The following is a 19,066-nucleotide window of genomic DNA, read 5'->3' on the forward strand; positions in this document are numbered from 1 at the left end:
TGTAGTGATAAGACAATGGAGAATGGTTTCAAACTGAAAGCAAGTAGGATTGGATTAGACTAGATATTAGGAAGAAATTCTTTACTATGAGGGTGGTGAGGTACTGGAACAGGTTTGCCCAGAGAACTTGTGGATGCCTCATCCCTGGAAGTGTTCAAGGCCAGGTTAGATGGGCCTTTGAGCAACCTCATCTGATGTGCTTGACCATCAAGTGTCCTTGACCACAGCAGAGGGGTTTGACCTAAATGACCTTCAAGGTCCCTTCCAACCCAAACCATTCTGTGATTGTATGAAAAGGCAGAAAAGCAAACAAACTGCTTATCTGCTTCCTGAGAATCCTCCACAGTAATCTGTTAGCAAAGAAGGAGTTATAGGATACCTGGCAAGAATGTTGCAGAATTTTAAAATATAATGCAGTTTTGGGTATACTAGGAAGTAAGAACCTGATTATACAGGTTGAAAAACAATTACAGAAAGGTAACTTAGCAATATCCAACCTATGACCTTATCCTGAAGAAAATTACAAATATGCAGAGAAATTGGTGAAAGGAAAGAACCGGGCACTTGAATCTGGTTCAGTCTGTACCCCATGCTAGTACTTGGGAAAAAAAAAACAGTTTGGCCAGCAATGGGAGGATCTAGCTGAGGAATACAGTGTCCAAAGCTTCTCTCAAGCTCATTTCTTAATACTAGGTAGGAACGATGACAGAACTCAGTGGAACTTAGAGCATTACCTATAAATTAGAAACAGCAATGGTAGTGGGGAAGCAGGGAAGAAACTAGTCAAGCAAAAAGATATATTTCATTTTGTCCTCCTACTCATTTATTTTCATGACTGACTTTAGCTCATTTTAATTTCTGATAGATCTGCTTGTCAAGAATCACTGACAATATTTATGTTCTTAATACTTTAGCCAAAGTGAAATTGGTCTTTCAACAGAGCTAACTTTTGCAACTAAAATATGACAGAAAGAAGAGTGTTCACTCTCACAGGATGCATGTCTTTCTCCATTTGGCCCAGATAGAAAGGATGCAATTTTTCAATATATGTGATGCAATTTGTAAGGACTACAATTGCTTTATATTATCTGTGCTCTCCGCTGATAGGTTTACATTGGTAACAAGAAAATTTGAGAAAGGACTTGTAAAACACAGTCAGGCTTGCTGGCTTACTCTTACTGGTGCCTCTAAAACTTTCTCCTCTCCTTTCAGGTTCAAATATTCTGGAAAAAGCCACAACTGCTAGCCTGGTAAATCCTGATGATTCTCATTGTAACTATTCTGAGCAGATATGTTAACTGGCTTAACTCCAGTAAAAACAAAAGAAGCACACCAGTTGGCTGAACTCATGAACACCAAAACAAAGCTAAGGTGAAAATCTGTAATAGGTACCAGCTGCCTTATATGCTCCCTAAAAAACAATTCTAAAACTAATACTGTTTATCTAATTCAAAATACTAATGAAATTATGAATAACATGATGTTATTCAAAATCATTCTGAGTATCAGAAAAAGGAAGTTCTGAACACAGCCCTGAGGAATATACTAAATAATTCCTTATTAATGAAAGTTTACTGCATTTTTATAGAAATAAACCATTCCACTGTTTTCAAATATACATAAAATATTTGTAGGTATGCTTATATTTATAACATCATACATGACCACACCATTATTACATTCATTACAATGTGGCTGACTTATCTTTTAAGCTCAGAAAATTACATCAGAAATGTGTTAGACTTGAATTTAATGTTACCAGTTAGCCATCAGTAAAAAACAGCACACAAAATGCCTTAGAACAGAAATAATAAGAATGGGTTACAGGTTTTTAAAGAATTGATTCTTCACTCAGTGATATTCTTCCTACTAGAAATAGTAGGACTAGAAATGGCAGATAAGCTACAGTTTTTACCAATTTATATAATAAATTTTTTTCTTCTTGATTTCTATGGTCAGATCTTCTTTAGTATTCACATGAGAATACAATCTTCAGATATGTTGTTATTTTGCTGCTTTTACTATTAGCATTGCCCTATGCTGAAATAAGCTTGTGATTTGATGTTTAATCTGTCACTCATGTAATATTTCAATATCTGACACTTCCTTGAAAAACTGATTAATTACAGACCTAGCATTTTCCCACATTCAGAAAATTATGCATGAAGATCAGCCAAATGACTTTGTATTTAGAATTTTCTTTTATTCTTGCCAACCAAAGTGGTCACCAAGTTGTTGTACGCTCACACATTTAAGTTAAATTGAACTGTTGATAGAGCAATATGTTACCGTTTTTGACATGTCTACACTTTCTCTTAGCTACTATGAAATCATATGAAGGAATCTAACTATCTAAGCAGGAATTTTCAATTAAAAATGACAGGTGGCTACATCTGTTGCTTTAGATTTAGAAGTCGATAGTGACTACATCGTTGGTTTTCAAGAACGATTTCAAGTTGTTTTTCAGAACGATTTACTGAAACTGCCCCATTTGTTCTTTCTTCCTAAAATGCGGAGTCCCTACAAGAACTTGGCAAACACACAGGGATCAATTTTACAGTTCAGCAACATTTTAACCGTATCTTTTAAGGAAGGAAGTTTTACAAGACTTGCATAGAGGCCATGTAATTTTTGCATGGCATCTGCATATACTGTAACAGCTCCTCTGCTGGAAGTATGATGGATGTTGTTCTGTCCATGCAAACTTTGCTGATATTTCTCATCATATAATGTGAAATAAACAAAAGGAATAATGGAAAAAGAATTAATTCCAAATCTTTCTGAATGCTAAAAAAGCCACAGGTAACATTGCTTTTTTAAAAGACAAGTTGCTACTAAGTGTATTTGCTCTATTATACATTACTCTTTTACTAGTGGGAATATTAAAGAGAGTAGATATTTTCAGCAATAACAATAATTTTTAAAAACCCACCTGATTTTGCCAGCTGTTTTGTCTATGGATTGTCTTATCTTGCGAGAAAACTGGAAGACTGAGGACAACAGCAAACTGTCCCCCATAACCTGCAATAAGATTTTAATAAAAAAGGATATTATTAGTTTAATGGGAATTAAATACAAACAATTCCATATATTTTGGTATCTTTAACATTAAAAACCCATACTTGTGTTTTAATTAGTATCATATACAATCATATTTGAACATTTTGCAAATAAAATAATATACAGTATTTTCCAATATTAATGCCACCTGCTACTGGTAGGAAAGAAAGAATAGTGTCTAGAATATTAAGTGGGGGGATAATTGTCAAAGCTTAAAATAGACACATTACTGGAGAGAATCCTGTTGTGTACTCACTTCATCTCTGCTCCAAGTCCTTCTCCGGGTAATTGTCGGGGGATCGAGGGCATCTGTTAGCTGAGGTCTAGCATCACTAGGCCGACCATTCCCCTCTGGTGGTTTCGAATGCACTACTGGAGGGATTTTTCTGAAATTGAGACTTTCATCAAATACGCGGTCCACCAACTGGGGGATAAAAGAAAAACGCATTTTATGAAATCTGCTGGGTACCTGCAAAAATCAGATTACTATTTTCTCCTCCTGCAACAGTTTACAAGCTGCCTATCAAATAAAAATCATACTGTTGTCTGGTACAGTACAAAATGACGCATCTCTTATGTAAGAATATCTCGTAAAAATGAATTTTTAGTTTGTTTTTTTTAAATATGAGACATACAAGGCACATTTAGACTACTCACAGAGACTTTGCTTATAGGTAGGTAACATAATAGTTGCCTATAAACTGCTACTAAATAATTTATTCCTTTGATCAATGGATATATCTGTGGAATTAAGTAGAGTTCTCTGAAATGTAAGGTTTTTCTGCAGATTAGTCCTAGTGTTACAGAAAGACCTATACTACCTGAAGGAGATACTGCCATCTGCAGTATGTACACAATGTACCATATTTATTAAAGAGGAGAATAGTTATTTAGTAATATAAAAATGGAAGTGATCTAACTGGTTCTGATAAAATGAGCACTTTGTTTCCTCAAAGTTTAGCCATAGTCCACGAGAATTAAAACCAAAATCTATGTGAGTATATTTATGATTTTTCTGACCACCTGACTCACGGATTTCTCATTACTGTTTATATCTTTTTTTCCACAGAAAAAGACAGTATTAAACTAACTACAGTAAACTAATGTATTAACCAAACTTTATGCACACGAAAATGAATAAAACACATTTTGAAAGGAATACTATGAAGAAAAAATGCAGTAAACATTTACAACACATTACTATGGTGAATTGTAACATAGTAGAAAGTGATGATTTAAATTCAGATTAACATGTGTACCAGCATTAGACCTGTGATGGTTACTAGAACAAGTTAGTCAATATATTCATAGAACAGCACAGCAGAGATAGTCAAAGAATATAAGACTTATTAGAAGCATAATGCAAACTTACTTCAGGGTAGTTTTTGACAATGTTATTAAGAAAGAAGATGATACCTAAGTATTTCAGTGTTCAGAAGATGAAAGTTTTATGTCACCTGTGAAAAGAGTGACTTTTTTGTTTTTAATAGCTATGCAAAGAATTAAATATAGACATTTATATATATTTGAACATATACACTAGTATCTTTAAATGCACTTAGATACTATACAATGGTATCTAAGGCTACAGACAAGTAAGAAGCATAACTACCTTGTTCCTATGTTTTGTGGAAAAAAAGAGACAGACAGATAGTATGCATCCTTTTGACAAGTTGTGTTCATAGAATACCTTCTGGGTTGTTTGTTGAAACAAAGGAACTTTAAATAAAAAAAAAATGTAGAGATCATGCACACGGGTTGAGTGGAAATAACTAAAAAGCTATGCAAAAATGCTAAAAGCAAAAGAAATAAAGAAAAGGAAGAACCTTATGCATTTCTCCATGAAGATCTCCTACCTCTTCTCTAGTGTCTATGGCAGAGCCAGGGGTGGTGGCAGCAGTGCTTACTGTGGTACTGGGGGCAGTGCCTGATGAAGTCACTGAATCTATCTCTCCTGCTACATCGTTGATTTCCCGTGCGATGAGAGCCAGATCTTGACTGATCCTAGTAATAAAGAGAGTGTTACATTCTCCCCTACAAATACTTTTGGGCCAGTAGAGCCCAACCTTGGTAGCCTTTTAGGTTTTGAGTTCCAGTTCCTTACAACTGTGCTATGAAAATGTGAAAGTTTATTTGTAGAACCACACAAGAAAATTTTAACTGAAGCTTGTAACAGCATGCCTCTCTAGAGGAAGAAGGTAGAAGGCAATCTCAAAAGACAGATCATCTTTGTTTTCTTTCTAGGATTCACAGGCAGACGTGTACACAGTATATCTAAGGCAGTGGATGCACTGTAAATATTGCACAGACCTGCATACATGCAGTAAATCTGAAACATTCAGACAGTGTTTAGTTTATACCTTAGTTTACCTGCTTGCAAAAACATATTTTCAAGACCGCTGATTATCTAGCAGCCCTGCAGCTTGCTCATGTGTCTGAAATTCCAGACCAACACCCTAAGTCCTCAAATTTTATCAAGACAAGTTTTCCAGTGGGAAAAACAGAACATATTCGTAAAAACCTTGGCACTACAAAAATACATCTGAATTCTCAGTCAAAGATTCCTTTTCCTTTCTTCTGATTCACCACTTTAAAAAAAATAGCTTTGCTTAGTATTCTGCTCAGCACAGGGAAGAAGCTTGGCTAGCTCAACTTGTGCTACTCCTCCACAGGACACCCCAAAAGGAGGAGGGAACAAGAAAAAAACTCTCACAAAGCAAAAGCTAAAAACCCTTACTAACTATGGCACCCTGAATCTCCAGCTTGGATCACACAGTTCAGAAGACCTAGAATTCAGAGCAGACTGCCAAGTGATCCCCTTTGACACTTCTGGCTGAGAGGACTGAAGGCACAGGAGTCGACAGTGCTACTTCTGCATCGCCACGAGGTGAATTGCACCACCCACCACTCAAGCAGAAGGAGCAGCACAGCCATGTAACAGTGACACACATCAGGTTGGACAGAGATGGATTGTTCAAGGGGAGCTTCCTTCTGCTCTTTATTTTCACTTTGTCTTCAAGTCAAAAAGAACGGACACCACTGACCTAGAGATAGTTTAAGACTAAGTGAGCAGAATTTCAACTTCAAAGGCAAACATAACTAGAGAAATTTCCAGTCAAATTCCTACACTGTATTTTGTGGCTAAACATCAGCAATATGCAATGAAGTGAAACTTTGTGTAGCTTAGGTACATATATAGTTGAGATACGGCTGTAGAAGATTATCTGGCAATTACCCATGACAACTCAAGATAGTATTTCTGATTTTAAACTATCAAAGACTGAAACAGTAAAGCATAAAACAAGTCAATTGTTCATTTAAATAAATTAAAATATGATAAGAACCTATTACTAATTAATTTAACCTAATTACTACATCTTTTGGGTCAATTTTAATTTATATTTCATGTTCTTATATATACATACCATTAAAAATCCAATATTCTAAGTAGTAGAGATACTAAAACACCTAATTCCTTTGTTTCACACAATCATCTAACTATCTCCTTAAAGACAGAAATTGCTAATAATCAGATTTGAATTTCTGGGACAAATTCTGGTATTTAATGAATAGTTGTAAAGAAAATAAAACCCAGGAGATTTCAATTATTACCAAATCCTCCTGAAGAGAAATGTTATTAAACACCATAATAAAAAGTAGAATCAATCAAGACTTAACTCTTCACAGAAATCAGCAATGCTTCAACATGCCACAACCACTTCATTTGAGTTCTTCCCAAGCAATGAATATTACATAAAATGTCAGATATTTATATAAAAATGAATTTAAAATGAATCCTGAGAGTATCAGAATAAACAACTCTAACATGGATGGCAAGTAACTTGGTAGACAATTATCATAGTCAAACATCAGTGCAGTGAACAAAATCTGGAATTATTTTCAATGTGACAGTAAGCTATAGTCAGTACTCAATTAAGTGTCTGCATAGAAACAATACAGGGCACTAAACAAAAACCACTGTGAAAAAGAAAACTAGAAACCAGTTGTGAATAGTCTGACTTTTCAAAAATGAAGTGTTCAAGTAATTCTACATTAACTTTTAGAAACAGAAAGTATTGGTTAAGGAGTATGCTTTGTGTAATCAGGGACAAGAGATTTAGGCTTTAGGTACATGCTTTTACTCTGCTGCAACTGTAGGTTGCCTTGCAGATTTTTACTGCTTCCTGCATCACACCTAGCAATCACAAAAGGCAAATCAATTTATTCGCAGAGGCAAAACTAAAATAAACCTCAAATTCCCTAACCCTCTCAACGTGCTCCACTAAATATTGCTATTAGATTCACTCAGTGAGCAGACTCACGCAGCTACACAGCTACATAGGGAACAGACTCAGTTTTCAACGCACTGGAAAAGGTGAGAACATGGAGCTTGGGATGGGGAGAGCATGACTACCTTTTCAAAAGCCTGGAACTCTAGTTCTTATTTAACTGTAGGGAAAGAATACCCAATATCAGAAAAAAGAAACAGGAATACTTCTAAGATATCTGTAATAGTGCTGAACTGCTGGATTACCAAGAACATTTTTATGCTTAGTCTACTATGTTACACTTCCTATACTGAGTCAGTTGATTTTGTAACAATACTTTAACATCCTTAAATAAAATATATGTGAAGCTCCTGTTATTCCGAAGGTGTATACTCCCTCCATGTCAAAGTGGCTTTAAATCAAATTTACTTATTCCATTAAGTTTTTCTAAACATCTCTCTCAATTTTTCAATTTTATTAACATCTGTAAATTTGGAAGTCTGTGAAAAGTGCAAATTGGTCAGTCAAAGAAGACCAGTTAAAACACAATATGATGGTAACATGGATGCAATGAAATGTTTGTCATACAGTCTCTACAGTACTTTCTGCTGCACATGTATTTTATGAAATGCTTACCCTTACACCTGCCTAATAGAATCAGTTATTCAACAACAAAAAAATAAATCAAACAACTTAAATGAGAGCATGTAATCATCTATTCATTTTTTGAAAACTTTAAATAGAGTTGAAGGGATTCTGATCACAGAGGCTGATCTGAGGGCTGGGATGGAAAAAATCTCCACGGTAGACAACAACAGAGAATATGGTTAGCAAGGCAAAAGGAGCGGAGACAAAAAATCTTATAAAGGACAGAAGTTAAAATTAAAGTCAGAGGAGCAATAACGTGAATCATTACAAAGATATATGGAGGCACAGAAAAGATCAACTAGTGACCTACAGCAGTGGGGCTCAGCAGAGGCTAACCAAGAAAACTGGTATTGGAATCAGTGATGATAGCTGACAGTAATCTGGAATTTCTCAAATGCTGATTGCTAGTTTTCTTAACATTAAATAAGCTTATTTAAAGCAGTTTGTGTGAAATTTCTATATAAACTTGGCAATACTCATTCGAGTCTCTCACTACTTCCACTGAAAATAAAGCTGAAGAGGTAGGGTAACAAAAGGTACACAGCCTTCAAAACAAATTTAAAACCAGTATATCAATGCAGAAAATGGTAAGAATCCCAAGGGAAAAAAAAGCCCTGCAAACCTAACCATCAAGTGAGTTTAGACCGAATCATCAACTACTTCCAGTGTCAATCTCTCCCAGATAAGCAAAACGTACCAAGAAGTTTCACTGAAGTAGAGGTTCATCAGTACTTCTTATAAGGAGGAAGTAATACGCTATGGCTATCAGTTGTTTTTCCCCACATACACACAGTCCTCCCTATAACAATCTCTAACTTTAGATTACTAAAAAGAAAGAGATGTTTTAGGAAGATGATTTTGAAGATGTTTATTTCATGATTTATCTAGATACTATGAAACTTCCTTAGGTATCTTTTGTGTGCCTCTCTGGGCCTCTATATCTTCCCTTTGCACAGATCACACTAGAAAAACAAATGTTGAAAAATATACCAAGAAGAGGAAACAAAAAATAATTAATCACACCAAGTAAAACACCTCCATGGCATTAAGCAAATACTCCACAGTATTAAGAATAATCTTAAAAGGAAAACACTTTTCCTGTTTAGGTTTCCAAATTAAGTTTTTTGAAAAGTTTCGTAACCTGAACACTGACATCGAAGTATTAAATAATATTTACATACTTATTTAGTTTTATTTATTTTGTGCAAGTCATCAGAAGTTTTCACTGCATGAGTGTTGCATGATATGGGAATAACTGGTTACAAGAATGCAGAACTACCTGTTCCTTGGTTCAATTGAAGCAGAGTTGATATTAGCAATAACAGAGGAATTAATATACTAATCTCAGATGCTGGCAACAAAAAAAAAATTACTTTTTGATGAATCCACGACTTGTATCAGAGAGTATCTAACATGAAATAATATTTAGATAAATCAAAAATTAAAATGAGAAAATGGTCTTTTACATTGCCAAAATCACTTTTTTTCTCTCTCTGTCACTTGTGCATTGATCTAAAATTTTACCTCAATATGAATGTAAAGGTAGTACAAAATCACATATACTTCAGCTTCAGGAAACACACTAAGTACCTCTGCAAGTCCAACTAATGCAACTGAAAGTTCATCTTCTGGGACTGGGCTATCTTAAGTCAGAAATTACTATAATTTTCCATTAAAAAGAAATGTGCTGGTAACATGAGTGTTCTGTCTGCCAGTCTCTCATAAGAAGAATTTTAAATTACTCATTCGGTTAGTGAGTGAAAGCAGTAAGTAGAGTGATATAGAATAGAAAATTCATTAGCTCAGCTCTCCTTTATATGCACCTGCATAACTGGTTGGGCACAATTCTTCGTTATTTTAGAGGCATGCCTTTAAAACCAACCTTGCTATCTCTTCTCGGTGAGCTGTCCAGTCACGGATGTAGTCTTCCTGTTCCTTTATTCTGTGCTTGAATGTATTGCTACTTTGAGCTGCTGTCCCAGAGCTCTGCAGTCGTGTGGTTTTCAGGGCTGGAGAGGTACGTAGACGGGTATGTTTAGGGGAATTACGGTTTGATCCGAATTCATCTTCTGAGGTGGAAGCATAATCTGTAGGAAAGCGCCTCCATCTTGCACTTACTAAATTAGTTTAATTGTTAAAAAAGAAATATTATTGCATCTTAAATAAGAAAAAACAAGATTATTTCAGTAACATCACAAAAATGTACAACTATTCATTATCAATCCCCAAATACCTCACAAAAGGTTTATTTACTACATCTTAAAAAGAAAGCTACAAAATTTGTGTTAAATAATAAATACTGATTAATAAAAACACAAAACTGATGCTCTTTGTATAATGATGAGTAAAGTAAGATGTAAAAGTCAGTAACTGTATATAAGCTCAAGCAAACTATTACAAAACAAGGGCCCAATTCATTAACATTAAAGTATATAGTCAAATTGCACTTTTTCTGCAGATTTTTTCCCAAATTTCATTCCAGGTGTATGTGATACACAAAAAAAAAATGAAGAGACATGAAGGAAGGATGGAGCCGGCACCAAGACTGGGATGTATGCTTACATAAGGAAAGCATAAAACTCATAGATGGTGATAAGGTCTTTTCCAACCTTAATGATTCTATGATTATGTCTTTAGTATGGAAATAAAATATGTAAAATTAATATTGTGTTAAAAAAATCAGCTGCACATCTATAAAAAAGGAAGACTCAGAGCGAAAAGCTTCCTTTATTGAAAAGTTCATAGGTATGAAAATACCTATTCTGCAAGTCACATCCTAGAATTATTTTTCAAGAGTTCTTGTGTTTGGTTTTTTTTTTCTTTTCCAATCTGACAATTATTCCCTTTTTAAGCAACAGCCTAAAGACTTCTACATGTAGCACATAAAAGCATTATACAGCTGTGCTGCTGAAGACAGCCTGTAGTACAGGAGAACTGAAATTAAGTTGGAAGCTTTTGTCCCCCTATGAATTACTGAAGCTAAGAAAATGCATTTCAGATATGCTATCCTCAAACATTCTCTGCAGGATGAGATACCATTAAGTGCAAAGGAATCCTCATCATCACAATCTTCTAAATTATTGCAGAGGATTTAGTCCCCCAAACTCATTGACATTCATGAGGCTCTGGAAATACTGTAGAAAATTAAAAAAATGTCTGATCACCTCTTGGTAATTTAAAAATAATACATGCAAATGACATATATTGTTTTTACTATTATAAAATACAAGAAATAATACTGATTTCTCCTGAAACATCTAAAAAAATATTATAAAGGAAGTATACATGAATATGAATTTAAGTAACAAATAATGAAAGTAATTTTTACTTGAGAAAAGATCTGTGTAATGCAGATTACAGTATGTAGAATATAACATCGGTGTATAAGCTTACATCTCTTCCCTCATATAAAGAATGCATTTTTAATTGCTGGAAATAAAAATGTGCTTGTGTAATTTTTTTTTAGGTTTAAATGTGGGCTTCAAATCATGTCCAGTTGTACTTTTTAAAAAAATATTCTAATTTTATTGAAGCAAGTAAAAATGTCTCTCCAATCATTTACTGACCTCTTTTTAGAGGTTTCAAAGTTGTTTGATCTTAGGGAAATAAATATAAGCAGAAAAAGCACATTTCCCCACCAACAGCATGCAAGCAATGTGTGACCGAAGTCCAAAGAACTCTATGAGTTGGGCCCACATTTTATCATCCATTTTTGTTTAAATTTTTTGTCCTGGTTCAAATTATATATATCAAAATAAATATAAAATTTATCTTAAAATCTCTCAAGTGAGCTAGTCCAGCAACTCAGCACTGTACAATGAGCATATGTAATAATATATTTAAAAACTAAAAAATTGAATGAGAAGTGAAATATCAGAAACAGATTTGATTTCTAGTACTCTACCACTGTAAGTTTCAACATCAGGATCTGGGTCTGGGAGAAGCTTGGATTTCTCTGTGTACAAAATAGTGTTTTATCATGTTAATTAGTTTTAAAACATTCAGTTTAGAAGCATTTGCTTAAATAAAATATATTGATGAGATTAGTCTTAGGTCCTCTTTTCCACCCACACTTTTTTAGGAAAAGATTATACATTCAATAAAAAATAAAGAATTTTGTAAAGGCTTAAACATTTCAGAGATACTAACTGAAATGGCATCCATAACAATTGTGTACATAGTATCATAAAAACCCTCTCCATTTTTTAAGACCAATAAATTTTAAGGCCTTAAAATGTTGGTTTTCAAATCATCAATGGGTATTATCAACGGGTTTCTCCTTATTATGAAGAAAACGTTATTGTAGGCCTAGCAGTAAGAATTTCAAGGTTTTATAATTCATAACAAGCAATATCCAAGCACTTTTCCCAGTAAGGTAGCTATACATTTGCAAATATATGCTTTTAACACTATCTATAAATTATGCAGCTTTTAACACTATCTATAAATTATGCAGCCCTGAAAGGTCATTGTAGTTTATGCAGATTCTGAAAGCTATTGTGCAATTACATATCTCAGACACCAAAGACAGTGAATATCGGTACCACTAACTAGAAAATCCTTCAAAACCCTGTCTAAAATAATCAGCATACAAACATAATTTAGTGACTACTCTGTGAGGGGCATAATGTCCTGACAACACATTAAGCTGGCAAGTCTCGTGATTTGGACACCATACTCTCACTTTTAAGATCTGAGGATAAACTTGATTGAATATGTTCCTTAAAAAAATATTCTACTCTCATTGGCACATTGCCTTCTCAAGGTTTATCCGTTTCAAAGATCCTGAAATTTGGTGCTCAGTAGTGCAATAATACTAAAATGTGCTTAATAAGTGTTGTTTTCTCTCCATTACCAAACCTTCCCCCCCCCCCCCCCCCCAGTTATCTCAATAGCTTTGATCAACCTATCTGCCAGCCATCTGCAATCACAGTCAGGTCAGTAAGCCAGCAGAGCTGCTAAACACAACTAGTTGCTCAAGGTGTCTCTGTTCTTACTTGATGTTTAATTTGACAGTGCAGCTTATCAGTTTTGCACTAGGTCTGATCCTGCTGTTTGTTATCCTAGTACATAGCTCCTTCTGTAACACCATCTTCAATTTTCCTTAGTTGTTGTGAAAATAGGTCTTTGGTCTTCTCTGGTTTTATTGATCAAACTCTACTGTTTGATCAGACCTTTCATTGCTTGTGGTATAAAATTACTAATTCTGCTTCACGTGTCTTCCCAGTGTTGTTAGTTATCAAGCCTCCCACCACAGAAACACCCTGGTAATTACTTTAATGCTGGCAATTCTCATCCAAGATGTTCCATTTACTTGTTTGTCCTTTCATATAAAAGTAATCAATACTTCACTGCATCAAATCAGATTTTTGAAATTACAGACTTGCTGACAGTTTTGACAATTTTAATGCTATTATGTTGCAATTCATCCATATGAAGTACAAGACAATAAAAAAACGCCCAGTGAATATATGTTTTTCTTGCCCTCTATTTACAGGCATGTATGTCTGAACATTGACTTGGGAAGTGCAGAAATAACTTTCTCTTTTTAGGCTGGATTTAAGAAGGCATCAGTGTTCAGTGATCTGCAATGTGGTAATAATGTTAGCTGACTTCTGATGAGATAACCCAGAAGAAACATACTTAACACCTTGATAGCAACCAGTCTTCTGGTAAAAGAAACAAAGCTCTAAACCTTATATTAGTAACAATCATTCATTTTCCAGTCTTTCTATGTCCAAGGAGAGAAGAAAATATATCTCTGTTATGCCTCGATTAAATGTGCCTCAAGTAAAACACATTTAAACAGTTGAGGTACTTTTGTCAAGCACTTCATTGGTACTTTCCAAAACTGCTAAAATTAAGTGAATTCTTGACTTTTCTAAAAATAAAATTAAATTCAGGAATTAAATAATTTGGATCAAAAAGGTTCTGCTGTGTTCTACTTTTATATATTGCATACAAGTAACACATTCTACCCAAAGATGATTTGAATACATTAATCTAAGGATAAAATTATAAATAATATCATCAATAACTTGATGCGCTGGTAGTTATTAGCATCATATAGCTAAGGGGAAAATGCAGACATACTAAGTAGTGGTCAATATATCATAGGTGATGTATATATATACACTCCTCTATACACTGGAAGATTACACCACATTCAAAGCAATTCAGATTTTCCTAAAGTATAATCTAAATAAACCAGTAAAAAAAATTACACAGTAAGGTTACTGATACAGACAAAATCCAAAACTCTTAATCCTAAACAGTAGTAATAATAGTTTTTACTTACATAGTAACAAGACTTGATTGATTTGTTAAGCTATGATTTTCTTTCGAAAGTATCTGACTGCTTTATTAATGGCTTTCTGATTTTGGCCTTTACATTGATAAGCTTCTCCCTGATCTTAATATATATTAACTGAAAAATTTTTTTACGATAGAAGTTATTCCTACTGTAGATTTTCTAAGCACAGTTTTTTTAAAATACCTAGCTTATTATGTTGGGGTAGCTCATGAGAAGATGGCATCTTTTCTTTCTTGAAAACAGAGTATTGTGTACAAGCTGCAGTAAACTTTGAGTGTGTAATGCAAGTAAATGAAATGAACATTAAGCAAAGATGACTGTGATAGACTAGTAGACTGGGAAGAGGAAGATACACCCACTCCCCTTAAAAGAAGCAGTAAACCACTTCAATGCAGCAACCTTTAAAAAGTTTAGGAAGCTGGCAAGACTTCACATGGACACAAAACTCAAAATCTATATACAGTTTTGTGAAAAACAAAAGAAGCAGTGAATTGACAACATCCAGGTTTTACCTTTTCAAAAATCAGCAAAATCACAATGTGAACAAGTATTAAGTATTAAAGTAAACATACAGAAGTCTTAACTGACACTCTTCCCTGACCTAACATTGCCACCTTTCAGGCAGCACATATAAATTCAAAACCTCAATTAAAATTGAAAATACGCTACTTTTCCAATTATATCTTACAAGGAAAGACCAAGTTTTTCTTTGAAGTTTAACCTTTCTTTTTTGTACCTTTCTAGACACCTGTCATCGTAGCAAACAGATTCAACTTTACAGTTCAGCAAACACCTCATTTGTATCTCAGTAGAAATTTCTATTCAGCTAATAAATGACACAGCCAAAAGATACCTGCCTGGGGAATACACACTGCTAATAATCCTAACAAGGTCCATTTGTGATATACCAGCAACAAAAGGACAGCAGAAGTGTGGGAATTTAGTATTACAGTTGTTTATATCAACTCTGAGTGGGATGCAGTAAGAGAGACTATAAAATCTCAGTATCAACACACAGCACTGGAAGCTACTCCATTTATTCTGTTCTTTCTTAGACTGTGGATTGGCTGCAAATACAGTAAAGTTGGTAGTATGACAATTCTAAAAGCAAGTAGACAACTATTTTAGATATTCATTCCATGTTAAAGTTCACTTATTTATAATTAACACATTTCAATTTTGGTTGATTTAATATTGCTGCTGAAAAAACCTACCAGCTTTTTACACTGCTTCCACTTAAGAGTGTTGACTTCTAACAGAACAGTAGGTTAAAATTCATTGATTGTACAGATTTTTTCCTTCCACACATAAGGTAACATTATAGTAAAGGAACCACCACACCAAAGAAGACCAATACGATTTGGAAATCATGATAAAATCATAAACTGCCATGATTCGGAACACAGAATGGGAAATAATCCAAGGCAAGGCAAACATTTCAAAAGAAATTACTTAGTTTTATGATATTTAGTTAGGTAGTGCATAATTTTTTCAACTAGTTCCTTCATTGTTATTATTCTTATAAAAAAATCTCACTTTTGTAGTTCTGATTGCATACTTACAAGCCTACCTTACAAATAAGTACTATATCTTCTAGGTAGTAAATAGTGCTTCTGACCTTTTGAAAATCTACTACTAAGACTTGAGCAAAGAGATCTCTGCTCTGTTTTTGCAGTAAAGCAAATTAGTACCGACACATCTGACTGCCCCAATGCATTAACTGGTTTCAAGATGAAAAATATCCAAAGACTTAAAAGATTACAATTTCTTGTCTTTACGATTTTCAGTGAGAAACCTCCCCAAGCCATGAAAAAGAAGCCTCTTACTCCAAAGAGTGCATCAACTGAAACTCAACAAATGTTTCATAAGAACTCTTTCTTAAATCTTTTTTTTTTTTAAATCCACATACTAAAAGCATCTAGTATTGTATAAAATTATTTCAAATAATCTCACGTACCTGAGGGAGAATTATGTGCTGAAGCCAAGGATTTGGATTTTGAATCCGAAAGTCGAGAAATGCTATTGGCTCGAGTTCTAGCAGAAACTTTACCGCCATCTCCTCCTGCTAGCAACCTTGAACCACTTCTGATAATAGCTTCTGGGGTACGAGATGAGGCAGTGCTTCTAGTTATTGTTGCTTCAGAATCACTACGTGCTGATAAAGAGCCAAGTCGATTTCTGCGAGGTTGAGCAAGTAAGTCTATTCTGGAAATATTTCTCCTCCCTGATGGAGGTTTTGACGTAGAACTTGTAGTGGACACTTCGGAAGCCACTGAAGCCTTATCGGCATCAGCAAGCTCGCTATCTGAGACTTCACCAAGCCGTGCTCTGCGCAAGAGAGAAGTCCTTGTGGGACGAGGTCTTGGAAGAGTGGTAGATTTACTAGATTGACCAAGTGCAACAGGAGAGCTTTTTGACTTAGTTGACTTTCCTTCCATCTTGGAATGTAAAAGTTCATCTGCTGAGGCAAAAGGAACTCTTCCATGTGATTTGCCAGAGTAGGTTTCCTGGTCAGATGATAAGATATCAGAAATAGCAGAATGAGGTACACTAGATGTTTGGTCATCATCTGTTAAATCTACTGATGGTTGTCTCATTCTTCCACTGGACTGCACAGTTTTGCGAGCATCAGCTCTAGACCCACCATCTGAAGATCGACTTTTAGTTTTCTTTTCCATCTTTTCCCTGGCACTTGCTGTAGAAGATTTTAAAACATCCTTTGAAGGGGAACCAGTGGAACATCTATCTTTATATAAGGTTGTAAAGCTCTTCCGCTTCTGCGTGGATTTTCTTTCAGTGTCACCAGTAACGAGACTGATTGTGCTGGCTGTATCGACATCTGATTCTGGTGATATGGAATTATCTCTGTTATAACTAGGAGTGTCAGGACCTTCATCAGTTTTATTTTCTTCACGCAATTTAGCTTCAAGGAAAGCCATCACAGCTTCTGTGTCTTTTAAAATGAGTGTTGTATCTAGACTGGAATCAGTGTCCATTGAATCACTTCTGTCACGTATCCTGTTTGCAGATACTAAAGGGGCAGCAGATCCACTTTGCTTATTAATGTGAGGAATAAGTTCTATAGGTATATTTGTGCTAGGCTTATCTATTGTAAAGCTCCCTTGTCTCACTAACGGTTTTGAAGATTCCTTTTTTTCTCCTCCAGGTGTTTTAGGGCTGTGTCCTCTAATAATTTCCTCATTTTTTCTTCTTCTGCCCTCAATCTGTGCCAACTTAATTTCTGCTTTATCTGTAACATGTCCAGGAGGATTGTCTTGATTATCCAAAGTTTTAGGTGACGTAACAGTCTCCTCCCTACCTTTCTCAACCTGATTTACAGCAGATTTTGTAGAGGATAATTTTGTGGGTGTCCAGTGTCCTTGTTCCTTTCTTTCTTGTTGTTGAATTTTTGCTAAAGCTTGTTTCACCACAGAAGTTTCTCTGCCAGTTTCAACTCTCTCTTTACTGGAAGAGCTGGGAAAAGAAAAAACTTTGTCTCCATTAGCTCTGGGTGAAAGACCATTCATTGTTCTGGTTGACTTTGCATCTGAGGTATGACCTGGAGTTTCTTTCTCCTGAAGTTCAGTGTCTTGCTTTTCACCTATTTCTGACCTCTGATGAGATGTAGCTTTTGATTTTGAGTTTTCATTCACTTTCTCCTCTTTGGGAAGCTGAGGAAGTGTCCTCCTCTTTCGCTCACCTTGGCTGGTCATAGAAGCAGCTGAACCAGCGCTTCTAACAGAAATACCAGACTCACTGATGTCTGTGTCTAAAAATGAAAGAGAAAAAAAATCTGATAGGACATTCAATAGCAAGGTAAATAGATTAAATTTTTAAGACTGTGTAAGACTAATGCACCAACATAAAACAGAACTGAAAAAAGTCACCAGTCTATCCTGCTGTTCTACGACAGGATCAATTATACTTAGACAAACACAGGTTTAAAAACATTTAACAAACTCTTTTACCCACCTGTGTAAACTAAGTTTTTATGATCTCACAGTAGGTTAAAATAGGTACATAAGAAATCACTGTTACATTAGCATACCATTACAAGAGGAAGTAGAAAGCAAGTCTTACATTCCTAAACACCTTCAGGACCAAATCTAGCAAACACCTTCAAATCTTCTTCCTCCCTACTTGCCTGTTCTACAGCTCACAGCCTTGTCTCATGGAGAGACTACATCCTCTCCCTGTGAGACCTCCCCTCAGGCAAGAGGCTACAGTGCTGGGAGATACTCAGCAATACTGAAAAGCCCTACTCATGAACAAAGAACTTACTCTGGTTGAGAGAGAAAAAAAATGCTTTTAACCCAAACAAGACACTTTAGTATAGAAATATATAGAAAATGTATAAAAAGTATCAAAAGAATGTAATACTACCGCTAAAGAACTTTCACTGATGCTGAATAACCCTGTTTTAGTAACCAAACTTTATTTTTCTGCAGATGACTGTGCCCTCCTTGCTCATTTAACAAACACAGCAGTTGTGCTGTCAGAAACAATCAGAGATAATATGAATTTCTCTATGAATTGCTCTTACTTTGAATACTTGGATAGAAAAAATTCTTTTTGCAGTTAATTTGCCAGCTGTAGCAATATAATGTCACACACTTATAAACACACATCTGTCAATTCACTTTTTGCCAGGAGAGATCTATGAACAACTGCCCTGCATATCCTGTTGGGATCTTCCTATCATGGCTTGCCACCAACATTGGATGTTCAAGGAATATAAACTGGAGTACAGGGCTTCCCTCTCTGGAAGAATTCTCCA

At 35.0% G+C, this 19,066-nt stretch overlaps 1 protein-coding gene across 12 annotated transcripts in view; it reads right to left on the reverse strand.

Moving 5' to 3' along the window:
* Positions 1-19,066, reverse strand: part of CEP170 (centrosomal protein 170) — a 99,710-nt gene that overhangs the window by 9,395 nt on the left and 71,249 nt on the right. For 4 of the 12 annotated variants that reach the window (XM_051783797.1, XM_051783795.1, XM_051783787.1 and 1 more), the window contains 6 exons: positions 16,247-18,058; positions 11,881-11,931; positions 9,859-10,093; positions 4,887-5,064; positions 3,317-3,484; positions 2,933-3,021 (listed from right to left, as the gene is read on the reverse strand). In XM_051783797.1, the coding sequence (XP_051639757.1) occupies positions 2,933-3,021; positions 3,317-3,484; positions 4,887-5,064; positions 9,859-10,093; positions 11,881-11,931; positions 16,247-18,058 (2,533 nt within the window). Of the gene's footprint in view, positions 1-2,932; positions 3,022-3,316; positions 3,485-4,886; positions 5,065-9,858; positions 10,094-11,880; positions 11,932-16,246; positions 18,059-19,066 lie in introns of those variants that run through there. The other 8 variants (XM_051783798.1, XM_051783792.1, XM_051783794.1 and 5 more) reach the window with 7 other exon arrangements.

Source organism: Manacus candei, unplaced genomic scaffold (genome assembly GCF_025592945.1).
Source record: "Manacus candei isolate 608988 ecotype Guabito, Panama unplaced genomic scaffold, ASM2559294v1 h1tg000017l, whole genome shotgun sequence".
In the NCBI taxonomy this organism is placed as follows: Eukaryota; Metazoa; Chordata; class Aves; order Passeriformes; family Pipridae; genus Manacus; species Manacus candei.